This window comes from Diuraphis noxia, unplaced genomic scaffold, assembly GCF_037042655.1.
Source record: "Diuraphis noxia isolate RWA-SAM2 unplaced genomic scaffold, SU_Dnox_SAM2 contig0002, whole genome shotgun sequence".
NCBI classification, from domain to species: domain Eukaryota; kingdom Metazoa; phylum Arthropoda; class Insecta; order Hemiptera; family Aphididae; genus Diuraphis; species Diuraphis noxia.
Genome location: NW_028301712.1, coordinates 60,882,814 through 60,908,449, shown reverse-complemented (window position 1 = coordinate 60,908,449; position 25,636 = coordinate 60,882,814). Strand labels below are relative to the sequence as shown.

General features: G+C 29.2%; 1 protein-coding gene across 4 annotated transcripts in view; it reads right to left on the bottom strand.

The window, feature by feature from the left end:
• unc-5 (netrin receptor unc-5) overlaps positions 1 to 25,636 on the bottom strand; it is a 127,832-nt gene that overhangs the window by 91,732 nt on the left and 10,464 nt on the right. For all 4 annotated transcript variants that reach the window (XM_089219146.1, XM_015511574.2, XM_089219145.1 and 1 more), the window contains one exon: positions 12,445 to 12,649. In XM_089219146.1, the coding sequence (XP_089075272.1) occupies positions 12,445 to 12,520 (76 nt within the window). In that variant the 5' untranslated portion in view covers positions 12,521 to 12,649. The remainder of the gene's footprint in view (positions 1 to 12,444; positions 12,650 to 25,636) is intronic.

Sequence of the window (25,636 nt, the reverse complement as noted above, 5' to 3'; positions counted from 1 at the left end):
TTGAAAATCTAAATAAAAATTATTATATAATATTATTATGTCGCATCCGTGTGTTTAAACACAATGTTTCTAACGAATATTCTTATGTACTTTCATCACACACTATATAAACAGATGTATAAATATATGCTGTAGTTATCCAAGATACCTATCGGACTTATTTTTTGTTGTTTTTCGGCAAAGATAAAACCGAAAATATACACTTATTTAAATTTCAACCATTTATTGTGCCACCGAGATTTATATATGAGTACGCAATCCGTTTGAAAAAAAAAAAAACTTCACCAATAATAATGAATAATGCTGAGCTTGAAATACGTGTATTGTACGCAAAGAAATATACTGAACCCGTGATATATAAAAGAATGTCGGAGGATTGTTGTAAGGTTTTTATGGTGTTATGTAGGAAAAAATTAGAATATTACCTAAAAGAAAGCAGTTTTCAAACACGTTCGGGAAATATTTCATACCACATATCGGCTGTTTGTCTATACACTATATACAAATATACTGTCGTATCTGTTAGCGGAGAGCAAAAAATGAATAGTAAAAAAGAAAAAACTATTCAGTCAACATATTCCAATCGTTTTTTTCATTATATTTCATTGGTACTACATAAAAATATCACCCTTTTCTGTGAACTATTATATAATTTAAAATACCACCGCCGCACAAAATCCAATAAGATGAATGATGGTAAATAGTATTTATTTTTAAATCTCAGTTAAAACTATAAACTATTAATATTACTTTGATTACGAAGTCATAACAAATACTTAATACCATATATTTCGATATACATTAAAAAAAAAATATATATATATCGAAAATGCATAATAAACAAATTATAACTATACAACTAAAAGAATAAGTTTCCACTGATAATAATAATTTTATTTAAACCTTAAGCACATGGTGCGTTATTTTTTAAATTACACTAGAACAAGTAAAGAATGAACGTATATTATAACATATTACCATAATTAACTGAATATACATGACGTAAAATAATCAAAATCCATTAACTCAACTTATCATCACATTTTGTTTATTCCATTCAACCCAATTTCTTTTAGAATTCCATTAAATAAAAAACAATTTCCGAAACCCATAGTTTCGGTCGGATGATTATGGTTTCTCTCACACTTTATCCTTTAACGACGTTTTAGAATAGATTTTTCATTCCTTTTCCCTAGTTCGTCATGGTATCTACACACATCAACCACTAACACTCGATAGACTCACAATAATGTATAATCAAAGTCCTTTCTTTCACAATATCATTTGGTTCTTTTACGTACCTATATACAAGTATTTTTTTAACAAATTAAGACAATATACACGACGAATAAATATTTTATTATACACACATGCTAGTAAAGATGATTTTTATTTTCAGATAATCATTTGAAAAACTTATGTAAATAGTTTTGTGACATTTTATGGAAATATTTTTTAGTCGTAAGATATACGATAGCGTGTTAACGTACACGCCGTATTCCATTCTATTATAATCCCAAGAGACGCCTACTGTCCAAATGACAATAACATTTTTAGTTAAATACATTACCAACCATAAAAAAAAAAATAGTTATATTTTTAGTGTTTATTATAGCTTGACTGTAAATATAAAATATAAGCAATGGAAGTTTTTATTATTGATTGATATTGGGTTTACTTTATCAAACATTATTTCCGGTATAGTTTCATACGCTATACTCTCACCATGGGCAGTGTTCACTATTTATTTTGATTTAGTACAATTAAGTATTATTTAATTATTGTTTGCAAGGCTGGCTTGCTGGCTATACATAACTTGACAAACAAAACAATTTAAAAAAACCATTACGGAGTATTAATAATATATTCACGTGAGTAGGTATATAAAAATATAGGTATCGTAATACTACATAATATTACATATAAAGTGCAATATCAGAACAAGGTAACGTGAGCTAGTATTACGATAAATTGTTTCTATGGCCGGCGATCCGTTCATAATGTCATAGATGCATTAAAACAGTGGACATTTATCGGAAAAGTAAATTTTGTTCTTCCGAGTCATCGAGTGCGTTCACAGTGTTGTTGATATTATTGATAACAATATACTGATAATCGACCGGTAACACGGTTACGAGAAGATTTTCAAAGACCCAGACGTGCTCTAGCGTGACGCAACAAATCATACACTATATTCTAGATTGTATGTCTAAACAACTATAATATATCAAACATCCAGAGCTGCTCGTGAAGATGACCTCAGTCAAGACAATTCGACATAATATCCAGCAAAGAGGATTAAAATTAGGATTAACGGCCAAAGTAATTTTATTGAACCCATCGAGTCGACCGTAATTTGATAATGGACACAGCCTATAATTCCCACAGGCCATGACGGACGTTAGACATTTTTCGAGCTCAGTATTTTACATGCGTGTTGCTTGACCTATTCCAACACACTGCACAGAGAACACAACAATTATATATAGGTACGATCGTTAGTCGTACAACCAAATCCGACTCAAGTACGAATCGATTTATTACGGTAATAAATGTGTAAAAGAAAAAAAAACCTCTTCAACCCACCAAAAATAATTTACACGTGTTCTGTGCGTGTTTGAATAACAATATGTGAACGCGCAATTTTATTCAAAACAGCGCATTAAGTATCATAATATTTTTCTGCAGCTCGAAAGATTTATTGATAGTATAATTTTAGCGATGTCGCTATGCAATAAATTCGTCATATATATTATATATGGCGTAGGTACCTATATATAATTTACAGAAAAAGAATACACTGAGGTAGGTTGAATCGCGTGTATTTATATTATATACCAACCGCGGCTTATCGTTTAATAAATTTTATTTTTTATAACAAATTGTAAATAAATAATAACATAATATTGTATAAGCGTTAACATATCGAAATATCTTGTTAGACAGATGTTGGGTTAAATTTTTGCAGTCCAACGTATATATAATAATAATATTATGCATAATAATAATAATAGTCACTGCAGCAGCGTGATGGCGTTACGCGCACTGGTTTCCATATATTTTTAAAATAATACTAGGACCATTTTTTTTGTTGGCACGTCAGTAGCACCTGCTACATATGTGAGAGTTTGTGTTTTGTAGAGGGGGTCAACTGCAGCAAAACCGTACAAATATCAGTCCTCTATCACAGTAATGCAATCCGATGCAGTGTCAGATATTCTGTTTTTCATTTTTCGTAAAAAACAACGTTTTTGTTCACCAAACGATTCATATTATAACGTGTACACCACAATGTGCGGTATAGTTAAACATAATATTATTGTAAGCATATGACAAAGATATTTCGTGTGTGACAGTTAGAGTATGTACGATGATGGATTTATTCTGCTTTTAATCTTCTGTAATATTATGTATATACGAGTATATATATACCTACTTATTTTAGGAGAGTTAGGTACTATTATCTCCTTTCTCTTCCTTCATGTTTAGAAACGAGGTAACACCACACATCCTCAGAAGTAAAACGGATTGCTGGATGTATACGTTATAGGTACGTATATACACATGAAGTCGACTTAAATATTTATTTTTGTTCAATTTGATTGTGAAGTATTGGAGCATATCAGAAATCTACAACCACTCCATCTGCTTCTTAATTGTTTAAACATCAACGACTTAGATTTTATATTTACATGTTAAGTAAAATGTTATATTACTAAATGGTATATAGACCGATTTCATCCGATGACAGTGATAATTTAGTTTTACCACATTTTTGTCACTGAAGAATTAACAATCAGTTGACAATTAATATAATTTAATATGGATTATAGCTGCCTAAATGTATTATATATTATGCTTAAGGCAGATCCGCAGGACTCTAGGATACGTTGATTCTAATTCCAGGTCCATTCAGGACAATAAAATCAACTTTTCTCAACACAAACAGGACGATTTAAATTTTTTGAATAAATAAAAACTATAGACATAACCCTGCATTCTATGCAGACTCAATGTTATCTGTTTCACCCCATGTCCAACAACGTCGTTTATTTATTATCATTATTCATTAATATTATTACCGCGACTTCGATCACCTACATATCATACGATGGGAATATAATATTATATGATCCCCGGGATAATACACATTGAACTATGACACGCATGTGGCGGAACAGACACAACTCAGAGTAAATAATTGACAAGCGTTCGCGGATATTTCTTTACGTGTTCGGAACTAGTCACGACTGATGACGACGACGACGCCGCCGCCGTTAGTGAGTGTGTGTAAAACGATAATATATGTTCCTATATACGTGACTTAATAACACATAACGACCGTATGCAGTATATAATACCATGTGCGTATATAATACACGTACAAAAGTGGTCCAGTAGATAGAGATGTCCGACGGGATAATAATATATATATATATATATAATAATAATAATATTATATCGTATGGGTATGGAGACGCGAAGAGAAAAATTATTGCAATGCGCAAAACCGAGCTCGTGCGGAGAGGCGGCAATTTTTCAGAACATTGACTGCCCGAGCCGGTGATTTATTATATATATAATGGATACATTATATAATATATATTATATGTAAAAATAACTGTTGTGAAAAGTGAGAATAACATTAGAGGGTTCGCTGTGCCGACGTTCCCATCCGGGGGTCTTGACCGGAAGGGTAATAAGGCGTAAGCGTATTTTAAGATTCACTCATCGGAACTGCCGCAGTTCGACTGTGCGTACATTTCGAGCGCTTCCGAAATCTCAGCTGTATCCCCCTTGAATTCAGGCCAATAACCATGTTCATATGTGTGACCGGACTTGATAAATGATATTTCATGCAGTATATATTTTACCGATTTTATACGAACATTGTAGAATGTAAATAAATAATTTCAATAGCTAATTATGAAATGTATGAAATGTATGAAATATTATATGAAGAATATAACTTTTTTTTTAAGTTTTTAACATTTTAATAAATAATAAGTCGAGTGTTCAATAATAAACCTAATTATGTTAAGTATATGAAATGTTTTTTAAAATAAAAATATTATACACGGCTTCTAGCTACGCATTAAACAAAATCTATTTATTTATAGTATTGTGTTATAGTGATGGAAATATATTAGCAGATAATATATTTCATAGGTAGGCACCTCAAATGTTCAATATAATTTAAACAGTCCTAAAACATTCAATTTTTAGTTGTGTAAATACATAGTAAATTGTATAATAAAAATAAAAATCATATTGAATATATATTATAAAATATAAAATAACATGCACTTTTTACTGCGATAAGTACTAAATTCATGTAAACTTTCTTATGTATTATCTATTCATAAATTATAAAATATTATAATGTATGATTATTACTATTATTATTTTGTATGTCAATAACCGAGCCACCGAGGATGGTAAATACTAAATATAATTTTCTTTTCGTGTCATGTTAACTGAGACGATTGTAAATATTGTCGTTCTAACACATCGTGGGGGATTTATTATTGCAAGAATAAACATTACATAAACTCGAATCTCAATGTAATTTTTTTTTCTATCGATGACCGAGACAAAAATTACATTTTATATGACGGAGATTTAGACGACACGATTATATTATGTATATATCCAAAATAAAATTCCCACACAATGTGACCTTCCATTAAGATATCTGAGAAGTTAACATGACTTTTTCTCTTCGTTTTTTTTCCACAGTTGTTTTGCAAGACTTATAATTTTACATTTCCGATAAAGCACTCTGCTGCCACGCCCACGTAAATACAGTTAATAATGGTTATCCGTTTGGGTAATCGCACAGCAAGCCTGCAATGTACACACATACACACACAAATGCCACCCATTATATATGTATATATATACATATATATGTAAGAGCGAAGAAAAAAACACACATGACTCAATCACCATGAGACATATCGTAGTCGGTGGCTACAACCAGTAATTATTTATAAGTGTCCAATATTTATTTATAATATTGTTATTTTGAAAACTTTTCTACAAGTTAATTAGACTCTCGGATACGACTATTGAGGTGGTCTTCATGTTTACGAGGGCGAGTATATGATATATATGAAATATTGAAATATACCTATACTATACCTACAATCTACATAATATACGTAACTACTGTAGCCGTTGGGGAAATTATTGTTTTACAGATGTAGGTATGCATCGAATATACGAACATAACATAATAAATTAAATTCCGTTGTTAATGGATTTAACATACCTCCTCCGACCATAAAATATTACCTACCTATATCAATTTAATTTTCTTAATTAAATATCTATATTACTAATAATCGTCTATTTTGAATTGATCGGATCGCTATATGGTGTTGCTTTTCCTGAATGCATGCTGCACAGATAGATTAGATTTTTTATAAAACTGTTATGGAAAAAAATTAGACAGATATAATTAATATTATAATGGGTAGACAATAAATAAAAATACATTTATAAAATCAATTAAATACCAGGCTTAATATTTCAACAATATTATAATCAATATTCGAAATTCGAAATTCGAAATTAAGCACTATATTTGAAATATGATTCATCAAAAACAAGGATATATATACATAAATCTTATTAGGTTTATCATCTTTATACAGGGACATGATTTTTTATTACATCGTATTGAATATTTTATATGCGTAGTAAGAATTAACAAAATGAAAAGTTAAAAATTAAGCTCATTCTTTGAAAATATTTAAATTGAATACAATATTTACTAAAAATATTTCCACGAATTGTTTTTTTTTCTTAAAATTATATTCACAAAACGAATAAAAATAAAAATGACAGTATTACTACACAACTATACTGTAATGAACGTTTCGACTTCTTTAAATAGATTTCATTCTTAGTTTGTATTACTGCAGTGACAAAGCGTGGATGTATTCCATGTCTTCTTCAAAAACAAAAATAAATATTTGGTACCTAATTCATTTTCTTACGACTTACGTACGTATTCTAAAATATTTGTATACGTAGCAATAAACAAAGATTTAAAATAAGACTTTACTAGTTTCTCTATTCCTAAAGTAAGGAACCTTATAACTAGTAACTATTTTAAGACTCATTAAAAAAATTAATACATAGGTAATACATATATTTATGCATAGGAATTTAATTTTTTAAATTCAAATATAAACATAAATATTTGTTTCAAAACGAAGCAATAAATTACCGACTAAATAAATATACCTGCCTACAGTATTGTCTAAACTGAAAAATTGTATTATATTATGTTACACAATAACTTTGTTTTAACTACGGATTATTTTTGTTTTAAATTAATGATTGAATCCCTATACAGGTCCAATTGATTTTAAAAGGTTAAAAAAAACCGAATCGATTCGATGGCAGTTGGCACACGTCTTGTTTAACAAATTTCATAGATTTTTTTTTTTTTTGCTTTAACCACCGACATATTCGTTTGGTTCATTTGAATAAAAATCCATGTTCTGTCCTCCCAAGATACATACACAATATTCTAGAATTCCACCGTGGTCGTAGATTATGTAAATTCTGTAAACCGCCTCTTGTATACGGCGTACAACTCTATTTTGACTGCACGTGTTTAATTATTACATGACTGTAATTATTTTTCGACCGTTTCCCCGCTGGCCACCATATCGGGCAGATCTCTAATACTATTATACTCTCGCCGAAGAGATGGGTCGAGATGATGGGCCGATTAGGTGGAGTGTGAGAGGAGGTCTGCTGGTTATTCATTTGTCACCAAAACCAGGTACGAGTTTTAAACATTTAAGCCCAACGAAATTCATACGTGTACATACTTAATGGTACCTTATGTTAACAGAAAAAAAACCGGTGTGAGTTAATACATGATAATTCATGTACGGGCTAATAGAGAAATCGATCAAAACCGAAAAACCATTGCTCGTGCTCGTTAATAATAATTATAATATTATACATATCAGTTAATACTCAGGAAAACGAAAATTAATAGGAATACAAACATGTACATAAAGCCTAGAAATACATATTATATAAATATTTAAATTTAATAATCATAAAATTATACGTCCAAAAAATTCTGGGACATTGAAAATATGTTTGGATTTAAAAGAAAGGACAGTCTCATATTATAGTCATATGTATCGAAAACTGATATTACAAGTTTTTCATCTCTCTCTTTATTTTAATATTTTAGAAGTGTGTGTGTGTATGTGTGTATAATATAATATTACTAATCCTTTAATCTATCCTGTGTGGATAAATGAACTACTCTAGAAACAGGTACAATAATTATTAGTTTTCCGATCGAACTAAATTATACATTCATATCCAATGAAAATATCTATAACAAATACTTAAAGTTTTTAATATTCTCTTAGAATAATGTCTATTAAATACTGCTATTGTCATAGATCTGTGTCATTATATTGGTTCACATTATTTTATATTATACAATTTATAAAATGGCAGCACACATTTTATACTTACGAGCATAAAATTAATGGTTTTTATGATATGTCTCGTTTAGTTTATTTAATGAATCCTTGATTGTATAATACAGTTAAATCAACTGAATACAAACATTTCTGATTAAAAAAAAACAAACAAGTATTCCTTATAGGTATTCAAAAATATTTTAATTTTTCATGAATATATTTGTTGATAAAAAAAAAAGTCAATCAAGATAAACATAAGATTTATATTTACAATTTAATCATTCCATTTTTTTTTTATACAGGTAAACTGTATGTATCGTTTAAATCCTCCTACAAATATTTATTTATTTTACTTACTTAAACGATAACATTTAAGTTATACAATTTTATTTTTGGCTAGGTATCTAAATAGAAAAAAAGAACTTGAAAAATTGACATTCACTGTATACCTAGGTAACCCATTTAAGTTATACTTGCGCATTGGATAGTTCTGTCAGAAAAATTAATAAATAATACAATAAAACAAATATCACAACCATTCATAATAGAGGTGATTTCAATTGTCGTAACATAATATAGGGCTTGGACCAAACTGATCAAAAGGGTAAAATCAGAAAAAAAATTCTTAACACTGAACCCACAAGACTTAATCTAATTAAAGACAACTTATCAAACACATAGATATCGTATATGTTATACTTAGGTACTTTTATAAACAAATTATATTATTTGGGAGGATTATCTTCACAAAACTAATTACCATTATCCAGTAATAAATTTCGTTATTCATTTAAGTAAAAACCACATTTATAGAAGCATAAAACACGATTTTCGATTATTCTTTATACTAACCGATCACACACCAGATCATTAGAGTACCGTATTAAACTGGAAAATTAAACTTGTTTTTTTTTTTATACATGACTATACCTATATTATTATTAAAAAGTGTTTTAGCTTTTAAGTTTAAAACATCTAACTTTTATTTTAAAAGTGGTATTGATTTTACGCCTGTCATTGGATTTTATGTGTAAAGTAAATAATTAATATGACCATAGTAGACGATGTTTGAAAAAATATTTCTGACTGTCGAATATTTGAATAATACAATTGAAAGTTTTCATTAAAACATTAAAGATATAAACAAAATAATAGGATTTAATTAAATTGCGTAAATCTTAATTCAAATAATTATGATATTTTACATCAATCCTCAACCGAATAGATGAATTTATTGATCTCGTGTTATTATTACGCAAAACAATTGCTTGTATTCAATTAGTATGACACCTGTGTGAAGCGACGATTAGGTATACACAGCACGTGTGTATAATTCAAATTGTTTTTATTGTATAATTAAATGTATGGGTACTTATACCATATTTCGGCATTTCCGATTAACACGTAATAAAAAATAATAATAAATATATCGATTGTTGATTTTCGATGGCCCAGTACATAAGCACGTACTCACAGTTTCCGGTTGACCATTATAACTTTGAGTTTGATTTATAAATTATTACCCTCTCTCCCAAACTGTGATTATTGCTGAGGAGGGAGGTGGAACACGTGATGTCGTGAGTATATATTATTTTGAAACGTGTGTAATAATAACGTTCAACTACTCATAAATAATGTAAATTGTCTAATAAAATGCCTATAACGTTACAATATTAATCGATCGGAACTATGAAAATATAGTATTGGAATGCATAGCTTTCTGAAAGTGAAAAAATAATCATAAAATAATAAATTACTGTGTTATAATGTGCAATGAAATCGTGAAAAATAAACAATTAAAAAAAAATTTGTTTTTAAAACTAGGTAGCTGCAATATAATATATATATATATATATATATGAGAGCTTCGCTCAATTCACTAAAAGTGTGATCTAAATACGCGTCTGAGTATGATTTTCGTCATAAATATATATGTCAAACAGGAGCTTTTGAAGCAGATGTATATATGGCATATGGTAATCCTATAAAACATGCAATTTAAAAATTATATCAGATTTTACTAAAATGTATTATTTTACCATTAAGTCGTCAAGTGATAGTTAAAATTTAAAATATCTAGATATAAATACCTATAATGCTGTTCAGACTTTTATTTAAAATTATAATTAATTTTTTAATTAAACTCGATATTATTCTTATAAATGAAATACTTATAAATCTTAACTCTTAAACTTGTTATACGTATATAGATTTTATTAAAACAAAATAAAATTTGGTAGGTATCACAATTATATTTTATTATGTCAAACCATTTTTGTTGAAAAAAAATATTTCTTGTGCCTATAGTGCGTATTCTACTTTGAATACCATATAGTATTATCAAATAAGGGTCGATATACCACAGAAATGGGGTCTAAACACGAAGTCACTATACATACCGAACCCTTACTTTTTTCATTATCTTATACGCAAAAAAAGACCATCGCGTATTGATGCACACTGAAAAGCACCCACATTTTCCACGTAGTACAAGTTGAACTTTTTTCTCTTCATGGTCATCGAACACAATTTTTCAGTCCGTTGTGCATTGAACAATGGATCGAACTCTCTCGGAAGTTTCTTTATTTTTATTTTTAACTCGGATATTTATATAGGGTGGCAAAAAATCAGTCTACAACACGTTATGCACAATAATACATACATGTAAAACGTCAACTTTTCCTCACAGATATAACACGCTAGTCTAGATCGATGAAATATGAATACATACACTTTGTTATATAATACCACACACGTTATTATGTGAACATCCTTAATCTGTGTAGTTTCCCATTGAACAAAAAAAATAAATCAGCAATATATTATATATTTTATCTGGTAATTTACAAACAACTGTGTATTGTTAGTATTAAAGATATAATGCACCCGAAGAACAAAAAATAAAAATAAAAAGCATTTGAAATGTGTAGATTGTAGTTACATCAGTTACATGTATAAAAAAAAGTATTGTCTGAAGTGGAGTTGAATGTTATAATAATATAAATCGTATGTATATGTCAATAAAAAAACCTCAAATCAAAATATTAATTTATATTAACTATATAAAATATATTATTATAAAATCATATAAAATTATATATAATTATCATAATTTTATTGCATTTATTAATAAATATATACTGTTAAATTATATTTAAATTATTAAATATTATCCAATATCCAAACATGAAACGAAAACGATTATTATGTGTTATTTATATTTTTAGGCAGCCTAAGTCACTTTAATGTTTCAATATGAATTTTGCCCAAAATGTGTTTACACAGATTTGAGATACATAAATTAGATATCTAATAAAAACAAGTTTTTCCTATACAAGGTTATAACCCCATGAAAATAATTATTCAAGTATCTACTTAGTAAATATGACAGACGAAAAAGAATTAAATAATTTACCCAACCATTATTAACTTACTCGTCAAAAAATAAACAAATCTTTTAAACAAAAATATATTTCAATAATAGCGCCTAAAGCCTAATTACGAACACGAATCGCGTTAAAAACATTCTAGCAATTATTATAATAACACATAAAATATGTTAGAAACTATGCCTTCAGTGATAATATGATATTAAAAGTGTAACACTCTTCGAACAGTAATTTTGGATGATTACTTCAAAAGTAAAAACTAATAACATATTAATAAGTACTCAATTCAATAAAAATTACTCAACATTAAAACAATTTTCGAAGTTTGGTGCATGCATGGTTGGAAATATAATTAATCAACATGATGTTCTCACATCCTGTTTACAGAACTAAATTACTAATACAAATCACTTCAAGATCTTTTTCGATAATACCATAACATGCATCGCGATTGATACGATATATCAACATACACGAAACGCATATAAATAAATGGAATACATACCTATACACATTAGGTATTTTTTTTTAATTTAATAATAAATTGTATATGTAGATATATGATTATTATTATTATACACACTCACCTTGGACGTTGACGAGTACAAGCAGTAACGTAAACATGGCCACAGGTCCGGGATGGTTTCTACCCTGACCACACATGGTTCTACCGAACGGGTGTTTATACTCTTCGTGTCCGGTCCACTTGGTTTTTTACATCATACGCGATAGTCCCTTCCACTACTAGGTCACACGCATGAATAAAACGAGCTTGCAGTGCTCACTCGGATCCTGTGAACAATGAAAAACGTGTATATATTGTAGACAGCGTATAAACAACAATATGTACAATGCAGTAGGTACCTTAAAAGTATTAATTATTATGCAACGTAATAACGCAGCGTTATACAGTAGTATGTATAGATACATCATGTTATTATTGTGCCAACTAACTATTAAATTATATATGTAGTGAATATTGTACTGTCTATCCCATTGTTCCTATGAATTTAATTATTATACAATATATTCCTTTATTATCGTCAATCAATTATCGTTAGAACATGTGCGACTAATTAAAATAACATTTATTCCCCAAAATTATCATTGGTTTGCATATTTTGAGATGAAGTAAACACCACGATAAACATAAAAAAATAAATTTCTATTATTTCTTTATTTTGATTTTATATTTGACTTTAAGCGGCGATTACAACTCGGAATCCATTTGTGTAAATCAACTCCTCGGTCACTATCATACACGAGTAAAGTATAAACTTAAAAAGTGAGACGAACACAATTACCATAATAAGTGTTGCCTATGTAAATCAATGATTCTCACATAATTATTTTAAGTTTTGAATTGTCCGTTATTAACACTTTAATTCGTATACATAAACATAATAAATTAACAATTAAGATTTGAAATGTTAAAATTATTGTTTTCTAATAAATTGAACAATGACTAATTTATTACTCATCAAGTTTTTATAACTTCTATCAGATTAATTACTTTTTTCTCATTCTTTGGAGGGTTCAAGGTCAGCTGAAAGCTTTTGTTTAAATATTGATATTAAAAATTAAAATATTATTTTTTTATTGACTTCTTTTCTATAACAATTGGGTTTCCTTTTTTTAATATAATAATTTAAGAAAGCATTTTTTTACCTTACGTATTTAAATTTAACTCAAATATTAGGTTTCTAGAATTTTTAATATTTTAAAACCTAGTAGGTACATTATTATTTAACATTAATCAATTTATATATTAGGTATAGGTATATTAAGATATTTTGTAATCATACAACACAATAAGATATTTAAATAATGATATATTTTGTTAATTATTTGAGTTTGTTTCCAATTGATTTTTAAAACTGATTTAATCGCGTGTAAAATATGAGTTTTTGATTATTTTATCCGCAAATTGGAATATTTTAAGTTAGCGCTATCATATTATTCTTACTGTGTAAACAAAAATGTATATCCAGTGAAAATTAACTTGGTACGCTTCTGTTTGTTTTTTTCAATGACGGCGAGTGAAAACCACAATGGACAATAGAGTCAAGTGGTCAAGAATATTCTAATAGCTTCTACTAACGGTTATTTTTCTCTCGGTTTTTTTCTTTCGGGGTCAAGTAGTCCTTCTTTATTATATACACATATATATCAACACACAACCCTACTCGAAATGTCCCTATGTAGTAGATATTGGAGGGTTTTAGTATATATATGTATATAAATACATACATACAACGGAGGTCGAGACTGAATAAGAATCAATTAGTAGCCGTAAAACACGTTTCTGTACTTAGCCTCTCGTGGTAAATCGACCGAACTGGGTCGAAGACGTTTACCAGACACCGACGTATCCATATGTCTCCTATCGATGGCGGTCAAGTCTATGTCAAAATGTCAAACTGTATAAAATGGCTTTGTACAACACTTAGAAACCCTGCAGTCAAGTACCTGAATGATTTGAACCAAAAAAATATGGGTACACACATTTTGTGAATATAAATGTAAATGACTGGATAAAATATACAGGGAGCGCATTTTTATTCACAATAAGAGTGTTTTTACTTTTGTTGGTTCGAGACTGTTTTGTAAGTATATATGTTTTATTAATGTACTGTTTTTTTAGTAAACTTTGCTTAATACATGCTCTATAATATAGTATTAAATTAAAATAACACATAAGTAATTTCATAAATTTATTTAGAATATGTATATTACGTATTATAATATCGGGATTATCAAATTGAATTTAGAAAGATATCTAGCAGTTTTGAAAAAAATGTTGTTTATTCCAAGACATAGATAACACTATAATAAGACTATAAGAGTACAAGACAACATATAACGAATAATTCGCATGATAATTTAAATTCAAAGCACGTGAAAAACATTAACAAGTGTGCGGTATTGGATTTGGTCAGGAAGCGAAAACTTGCGGTAAGCCGATATAAAAAAAAAAGTTTAAGAACTTAAAATAATTTCTTTGCAGTCAAACTATTTAATCCCCCTGCCGTATTCGATTCTTTGTAATTTGAGTAAAGGTATATGATGTATTTTTTCTTTTGAATAAAATCAAGAAGTTACCTACGTTTCGCAGGAATCTATAGCCTCAACATTTTGTTTCTACATATTATTTCTTTATAGATAGCCAACGTTGAGGTGTAAAATTGCAATTTTTGTTGATAATTCGATATAAAGCATACATGAACAAGACGTATCTCCGTAGGACATATAAATAAAACACCTGGGTATACCACCTACCACTTTATCGGGGCCATGTGTATTTCTCTATTTCTCCTTGGGGGTATAATATGGTCTTGAAATTGTATATTTTATTAAACTATACACCTACATCCTTAATATAGATGGTAATCAAACGAATCATAATAGTTCTTGTCATTGATGAAAGCGTAAATACGGTCTGATTAATTCCTAACTATAAAAATAAAATGTATTACACTGTTCATTTAGTTTGTAATTCAGTAAAAATTGATGAAGGCTAAATCATGATAATTTTAATTATACACAATAAAAATTCTTTAAGATTTTTTTTTTTAAAGCTAATTTTTAGAATTCGTGAACAATTCATAACAAGTAAGTTCATGATATATATAACTAAATGAGGAAATTTAAGATGGATATAGGACATAGCTAGGTAGTGTCATATATTAATATATGTAAATATGAAATTTTCTTTGGTTCTTTTTTTGCAAAAAGAAAATTTATGTAATTAATATTAGATATCTATCTAAAAATATAATTTGTATTGTTTAAGCATTATATTAAAAATTATATGATTTTCTATTCAAATTTTTATAGGATTTTAGAATGAGTATAACGCAACCGTATATCATATTACAATTCTATCATATTTACACACAAAAAAAAACAATAATAATAAATTATAGCTATATTATTATATTATATTTTAAATGTGAAACAAAATGGTTTGTTACTATGAACGATGGGGAAATGAACTTATATGAAATCACATAGCCACCGTAAACTATAAAAATGTCTAAAACAAGACAATAACTGCGTCTAATGTCCATTCATTATTTTCATATAATATTATTGTTATCTTATCATTCACCATGATATTGTTTATGATACGGAACACAATAGTGCCGCTGACCAACTTACTAGACCGCCGCTCCCGAAATCATTTCGGTCTCCCCCTCCCCTCAAAAAAATAATATATCACTTCCGCCCAACGTCTTACTCTTTCTGCGTTATGGTCACTATAATATTATACGTTGTACCATGTATGCCACTCAGTAGTTTATAGACAATGGATAATGGACATTTAGTCTCCACCATATGGTTATTGTTTTTCGTTTTATTATTAACACAGAAAATAAGAAAAAATGAAGACCGACGTTTGTGTTTGTCTCAAGTGTGTAAGTATATATTTTTTTAGGAAACTAATAGAATACATATTTTATTACACAGAGTGTATGCGGTAGGCAGTCGATTTTATCGTTAATGACAACCATAAAAATCCGCCTACGATATCGATACGCGGTATGCGAAGAGAGGGAAAAGAACATAAAAATATTCGAATATTCACAGATAATACCATTCACGTGTTGCACTCAAAACACTGGTCCCAATTAAAATCATGTCATTCGTTCTTCGAATTTCACTTTTCCCCTTCTTCATTTGCTGGTCTTTTTTCCGACCGAAACCCATAGAGGAACTTCTGGCGCCTTGCCCACCCCATAAACAGATGTGTGGTCTATTAAAATGGTCTCAGATATATTATATATTACTCACAGAAATCATTTGAAAATGTAAAAGCAAAATTAAATTCATTTCTTCTAAAATTGATTAGCAAATTGTAACTGTAGGTAATAGCGCTGATGAATAGCAGTGTATTTCCCGGCACATTTCTCAACAACATTAAACAGATTCCACTAACGATACTCAAAAGTAGAAAACACTTTGTCTTTGATTAAATTACATTCCTAAGTATTCAAGAAAAAAGTTTATGTAACAACTTAAAATCATAGACCTCAACCAAATACGAACTTGTATTGGGCGGCTATTATTTTTTACGATTTACAATACCTATGCGAGAACATGGTATTATCATACCAAGTCAGTAATAACACATAAATGATAAATATTATTTTAAAATAACTACTTATCTTCATACTTAAATACACTTAAATAATTCATTTAATACGCTATTCATGTATGACAACATTACAATAAATTATTATACACCTTCACTTTATATAGGTACATTATATAATATAGTAGCTAAATTATGATTTATTTTAAATACTTCTTTAAATGTAAATAGGTATACCTACGTTATATATTTTAATATACCTTAATATAAGAAACGTATATTATGGATAATTCTGAATAATGAAAATACAAGAAATCTAATTTGTATTGAAGAATGATGACATTTTAACAACCACAGTATATACATATTATCTAATTTCACCATGTATATATCAATTTTCATGACCGGTTTTAAAAATAAAGGGACTCGGATTTTTTTTTTTTGGTTTACACCATGTTCCTGTAGACATTATAAAAAAAAATAAAAATACGAAATATTATTTTTTTAAATATATTTTTTCCTATTACCCTCAACAGCCTAACCTAACAAGTCCTCGGAGACCCCCTGCGTTTTCGGAATTTGAGGGCATCATGTTTCAACCAAATACCTACACCCTCTCCCAACATTTTAAGGGTGAAATATACATAGATACCTACATAATTATGTTTATGGATTTCAGATTCCTCAATAAAATAATAAATTAAGTGTATTAAAAAAAAACATTGAAATTAAAGAGTGCCAAAGGAATAATTCAGTCAAATCCTCAGTCAGAAATCTAATTGGGATTACCGGTGTCCCTTCCATGACATTTATTACGTTTATTCCATTCAAATCTCCGTTCACAGAAGATTTGCAAACGTTTCAAAAAGCTTGATTTAACTCAATAGATTGGAAACAAAAGGTAGGTACAATAATGATACATAATTTACAATGCTGACTAAGTAGTTTCAAGTCAAAATACTCAAAGTAAATCAGTTTATAATAATCATATTTATACTATAATCTCATTGTAATCATCATTTTAGTTATTATTATTTCTAACATATTTGTGTCGTTAAAATTTAAACTCGTGTAATACGAATATGTTCACTATAAATAAATCACTTTACTCAACCCACGATAAATATAAGGAACCAATATTTTTAATACATATTTTATAATTCAACTAATGTAACGTACGAGACACGAATGTTAAATAGCAATTTGCCATAAGTACTTATGGATTTATTTTTAAAATAAGATGTGAGGACATTATAAAATCAAATATTATATTGATAAATAGCATACCAATACCATTTACCCGTTTGATAATACACTGACAAATATGGGCGGCCACTTGATAATTTAATTGTTACGCCCTAAAGAATAAATAGCAATCCGTGCCCGACAGCAATTAAATGCATAGACCGATCGTTACATAAAAAAAAATCATAATATATATTGGTAAATATTAGACGCGCACTTTTTTCATATAAAAAAACAACGGGTAATTATAGTAAAAATAGTAAATTTAAAATGTCTAAATATAAATATTTAGACCTATTTATATAATACTAATCAGAAGAACGCGTACTCTGTTGTTCGCGATCGTTAGCCGCTATATGGTTTTAGTATAGTATAGTCTATCGCTAAGATCGTGATCCACATACCCAATGTGTCGTCGGACTTTTTAATTTCGTCGTGTTTGCACGTCATCGCTATACATGCAGTCTCTATATACGACTCTGTATAATTAATTCCACGTCCCCCGGACAGTATTTTACATGTGCCGTTGTTATTATTATTATTATTGTTATTAAATTTTATGATATTTTGAAAAACACACGCACATTCACAAGTAGACATATTGCTTATATACATATATATTATACGTGTAAGGAAAATCCTTCGAATCTAACGCTATACGAATGTACACAGTGGCCGATGAGCTAATGAATGGATTTTGGATCTACTCCAAAGAGTGTAAAAACCTGACCAATTATTTACGGGAGTTTTGGGATTTTAAGTGCCCATCCACCGCGCAATAGTTTCAAAATTAATATATATGCGCATTTCAACTCTTATAACAGACACTAATGACAATTCGTTATAACTACCACTGTCGAGTTAACACTCTTAAGTCTTAAAAGCATATGACTAGAACAGTAGAACATAATATAATAATTAACCGTCTACATTATATGTATTATATACCTATATTATTTGTTCCAAATATATACTTAAACTTAGTAAGGAGCAAGGACATATATCATATATATTATATACAATCATATAATATTGTATATGTTTACTAATTTAACTAAATCACCATTTATATTTACAATCGAAACACGTATAACAATAGTATTAATTCTAAACCAATCAATGAATGAGATTGTACCATAAGACAAATCGTAAATTGTATAAATTTTAGTTTTTAGTTTGTAGTTATGTTTAGCAGTAGTTAACTGGTTAATTTGAAACTACTCCACGATTGAAGTTTAGTCATTTGGAAAATATAAAAATTAATTGTTTTTTTTTAATTTTAAATAGGTACCTACTATTTAAAAAAAATGTTGATCGGGTAAAAAAAATAATTACAACTTAGTGTTACCTTAGTATAACCACTGAGTATTCAAATATATATACAGTAAAGTGACAGAGTAGATAAGCTTTATATACAATACGCTAAATGTTAAGAATATTGTTATGGAATATATATTACAATATATTATAATGGTTTTTTTTATATATGCTCGGAATAAAACTAAAATAGGAACAGCAAACTGACTATCCTATACTACTCATAGGGTCATATTAGGAACCTACATATAGGTTTATTAATCCGTTTTATGTACGTTGAATAGTTTTTATGAGCACGAAAGCTCAGTTATTATAATTATAGGTAGTATGTAGTACGCGTAACTTTTTCGAGAGATTAATATTAACGATGATTACCAATTACCACTTCTTACCCGCAACTAGTGCATATCAGACTATACTCCGTAGCTATACATAGGTATGATAAAACGTGCGAAATAATATTCAATTTGTGACTAATTTAATTTGGCTTTGACACACGATCGTAAGATAACTCTAAAAGGCATTCTTATTGGATGCGTAATTTTTATAAGTTTTCTGGAGGAGTGAAAGATATAAAAGAGAAAAAACATTCGTAGGCCGTAGGATTATTATATTATAAATAGAGTAAAACATATAAGAACGTATACTTTTTCTTTAGACCTTGTATACTATAGCACTCGTCAACTACCGCGTTCTTAATTACCTTTCAATGAGAAAAGGCGATGCGATTGTTGAAAAATAATGAAAATAAGGCGATTGTGTGCGAAATTAACGCCCCAATAGCGACTAACAAAATTATCTTAACAAGGTAATCACGGCGACTATTCGGAATGTGGGGTAGTTGAGACGTCTGCAGTACAAGGGTGAGGCTATATGACGATGCTTTTCAACGTGTATATACAAACGGCGAATTAGAGAAGCGTCGACGATTCTCAAAAGCCAAGTGTTCTAGGTATTTTTCCGGTTGACCGATTCTTATGTTCCCCGCACCGTTTCTCGACGTTGTTGCTAATACAAGTAAGCAATTTTTTTTACATCGTGAAAGAGGGAAAAAAATTAGTGACATTGTTGAGCTGGATGTAACTAATAGGTACATCGCTATATACTGCGTATAGGGTGATAGAGGGTATCTGCGGGTGGGGAAAGATAGATAGTGTAGAAGAGGAACTCCGCATTTCAGCGTATATATATATAGATATAAGTTTATTACTTTTTAATTGATTCCGTTAACGACCAAATGATAGGCAGGAAAAAACTACTTCTCGTGGACGCACGTGAAAGAAAAAAATAATCGATACTTTCATTGCGTATACATAACACAGCAATAAATAAGAGTGGGAGGAAAAAAAATACATAAACCAAATAAATAACCGGATGGTATGCGTTTACGTGACAAGAATATGACACTGGTAATATTTTTAATAGCTATAAACAACTGCACCGTCCGGAAGTAAAACTATAATATAATATCTTCACCGGTTAAATATTTCATTTCTTTCAAACCGGTAAATAATATTGCTTAAGTTTAATAGATTCCGTAAAAAAATCACTATCGAATGATGTCATCGATTACTAAAATATGAATACTATTAAGTTAGATGGCTGCTACGCAAATTGTACATATTATTATTATTTATCATAAGACTGTTTTTCGTGTTGTATTCACATGTGCAGCAAATTCTATAGACTCAATGACCCCGGGTAGTAGCTTGAGGTACATCGGAGACGGCGTATAGCAATAAAAATTATTAAAGGAATTCTCGCCGGTATGATGATGATTAGTTGTCCGACAAAGGGCAAACGGGACGCTATATGTTATTATTGGAGGTCTTTGTAGAATAACAGGGGAAAGATTGTCTCCATATGATTTTTTTCCTCCATTATAAATATACATATATATTCATGGTACCTACATATTATTTTTTTGCAAATATATACCTATATATGCCCCGCTGTGAAGTTATTAGAGTCAATAAACATCGTAATAACTATACGAGGGTCTCCTCTAAAAATTGTTATAATATATTATATAATCCCTAATGTTGTAGGTCATTATAAACAAATCTACCTTGTTTTTTATTCACTTTTTTTATTTTTTTTGACCGGTTAGTTGCCTGCCTTCTTGGATTTAATATAATAATCTTTTTTTTCAATTCGAAATTTCAACAAAATCGTTTCACATGAAAAAAAATTATAAAACTACACCATCATCGTCATTATCTATGGAAGATAACAAAAAAAAAGTTAATGGATTTTTTGTATTTTTATATTTTTCTTATTTCCTCAATTGTATACCTACCAAATTAAGAAATACATTTTACTTCATTCATAATATATGAAGAAAAAAGAAGTATTAAAAATGGAAAAGTAATCTAGCTATACGAGTAGATGTTATGTAATACTTCAAAGTTAAAGCTATAAACAAGTGTTCAGGAAAATAGTAGGTGCCTATATTAAGTCACTCATCATTGTATAACTATTATAACAATATTAAAAAATTTGTTTAAAAAAATAATGTTGTCATATGATGTCTTAAATATTAACGTTATTATACATTTCAAATTTTGTCTTGAATGATATTTTATATTGCTTATTAATTAGGTATAGTTAATTTCAAGTCAACTGTAGGTATTTATTCCTTAAACATCAAATTCAGTATAAAAAAATCACATGTAGTTTATATTTAAATAAAACTGAGTTATTGCTAAGTTAAATATAAATTGTCATACTATATTTTGAAAGCGATTTTGAGCGTTAAAGTAATAATGAGGTCGATTGTTTGAAAACAGACGTTGACATATATTATAAATATTATAATATAATAATATATGTATATGTATATAAAACTATTTTAATTTTTAATATTAGGCTGAATTGTGTTCAGTTATCTCAAAACTACTAACAATTTTTATAGAACCTGTCCTATAGCTACACCTACTACTGATATCACCTATTAAAGTGTTGCATGATTTTTTCTTTAAAATTATTTTTACTACCAAAAAGCTCTTTAACTAGATTTACTAGAGATGATAAACTTTTACAACAATATTTTTAAAATATCAACGGAATGTTTTAGTTGTATATCGTTTAAAAACATCGTATGCGTGTGAAGAGGGATGTTTAAGAGGCCGGAGAGGCCTTGGAACGCCGTATAGTCGAGTGTATGTCTGTTGGGTGGAGGACATAGAAGGGTATTTATCTTTAAAAACAGTGGATAGATTTCAACACTTAGCTGTATACCAGCACTAGAAAAACGCCATCATGTAACTCCTATATTATGTACCATGTACCTCAACACTACTATATTATCCGACTTATTATGTACGTAGTACTATAATATACCCACAGAATACAAATTAGATTTTAAAATTCTCATCGGTTTCTATTCGGACGTCGATACTAACTGATTAGACACTACTTGTTCGGGTATGCACGTATGCAAATTCCTATATAGTATTCACAATGACCTAACGAGGTTTTTTGTAACCGAGGCTAACTTATTAAATACTAAAACACATACTGAAAACACAGAACCGTACGTTTATTTGTTAATAAGAAGTATTGAGGCACTTGTCCAAACAAGCCTTCCGCGCGCGGAAAGATTAGGTGCGAATAGCAATCAGTCAAAATGACGTTACATCATCATTTTTTTGACAACTACAACAACACGATTTCGAAACCTGTAATGATTGACATATTAGAATAGGTATACCACGTAGTGGCTGGGTAAAACGATGATATTCTACAGCTTTAAATAGTTTAATAATATGTTTATAATGGTTAAAACGGCCGATGTTTTTATAGGTATATAAAGACATTTTAAATATTAGGTATTTTGACTATATTTAATAATTAATTACAAGAGGTAAGTTGGAAGAAAAAGAGTAGCAAAAATATATTTATATACAATAGACTCAATATAACGAGGTGGGTGGATTTTTTTGTTATTGGCGGACGACTTGAAAACGGAGGGGAAGATCCAATATAAAAGTATTCTAAAGAAATGTAATTTGAAAAATAACGATCTGTGTGTTTCTGATGTTGAGAGGATAAATTGGGACAGGTGCACCAGTCAGCACACCTTTTAGACTGTCGACTAAAAACGATCGAAGGCGTGCAACACAATGTAATAAATCTATTCTTGAATTATTTTTCAACCCCAATAATTGATTAAACTTGAACTTAGATTTGAACAAATAATGAAAATCATTACAAATTTTACATTTAATTTTTATAGAAATAAAATAGAAGCTTAAATTACTTGTTAATTTTGAATTTATCATAATTAGGTTGAGCCCCACCATTATATGTTAAAACTAAATAATTAAATATACTAAAAAAATAGACGAGTCAACGTTTAATATAACTTTTATACAAAATTATTTACATATATGACTAAAACATTTATGGACATCTACAACCCTGCAACCAGTTATAACACAAGATGTACTCCTATCAAATGGCACTAATAAGTGATAATAAGTCTTATACGACGACAACGGACAAGTACGTAATTCTTGCACACAAACTTAATGAAATATATTATAATATTATAATTGATTAAAATATTATTTATTGTCATTAAGGTAAACACTTCTTTTTTTAAACTGTTAGTATTAGGTAGGTACCTATAAATATCTATGTATTTCAACTTGTAAACACGTATAGGTTAATACAAATTAGGTATATTAAAAAATGAGTAGGTATTAATATCATAATATTTTAAATAAGTACCTATATATATAATAAATAAATTATAACGATCGACGGTGAATTCGCTACGAAATGTTTCTTGGTATAAGTATACTTATATCCCTATATTATAAAGACGCCAGGTAGGTACTAATGTGTTTATACTGCTCATGATACATTTATTGTATAGGTACTATAATTTTATATCATTAATCCATCGTACTTACTTTGCTCGCGGTGATAGTTTGTGGTATATAATATACTGTATATAAATACAAAAGCACACTACATAGTACATAAAATAAGCGAAAACCGGTATAATTTATGAAAATATAAATGTCGTCCAGTCTAGTGAACACGTATCAAATTACGATGGCGAACTACCTGAGGAACAGATTACATCTCGAAAATATATTCCGCGGACAAAAACGATGATTTCTGATGTTTTATGGGTAAAAGATAAGCGTAGGTATAACATATTAAAAATAAAAATAATGCAACACTATTATATAATTAACACAGAAACGTCATCGGTAGCTTTTTTACGCTGCGTGTGAGGTCTGGTGAACACGATGAAATTATGCTAATGGGACGAAGGTCCAACGATTGCCAGAACGCGGGGACTTTGGTGACGACCGACGCTACACGCACAGCACGTGCTTTTTTATCGGGGAGGAGAAGATAACCCGGGGCAGATATGAATGCTCAAGCTTTAAACACCATAAAATAATAAATGAAATTTCTGTACAACATTCTCTCAAAAATTAGTCAAAATATTGGCATAAATCGTCATTTAAAGACGTGTGGAAAAACTAAATTGGAATGGGAATGTCCCCAGAGAACGTTTTAAGAGGACGTGATACCCGGATGTGTTGACTACGTCTTACAAGTAGGTACGTAACATAGAAAATTTTACGCTCAACAGATCACGTTTAGTTGTGTTAATTTAAAAATTAGAGTGAATTGACCTCTTGTCAATTGTAAATTTTTTGTACATCTTAAAATACTTATAACTCGTTTCAAAATTAAAATATAGTAAAAAGCCCATGAAGTCGTCTAAATAATATTCTTACTTATAAATTTTATAAGAAGTCAATTCGTGCTACTATACGCACTTGTAAGATGGAGACAACACACATGTGGGTATCACTCTCGTCCTCTTAATAACCCGTCCCTAGCTTACGTATAAAAATATCTATACCAAACTCTTCGGAATCTAGTGAATTGTTTCATTTGATATTTTTCGCAGTTTTCGTTATTAAAACCACCGCCATTTATTGTATACAGCGAGACGTTTTGTCGGTGCGTTATTATAGTTGCAATGTATTATTTTGTACAACCTCCCGCAGAGAACAAAATCAATCCGAAAGCAATTGATTCCAACACTCCCCCCCTTGCAGTATGAATAACGGACGAGGAATTATAGGCGT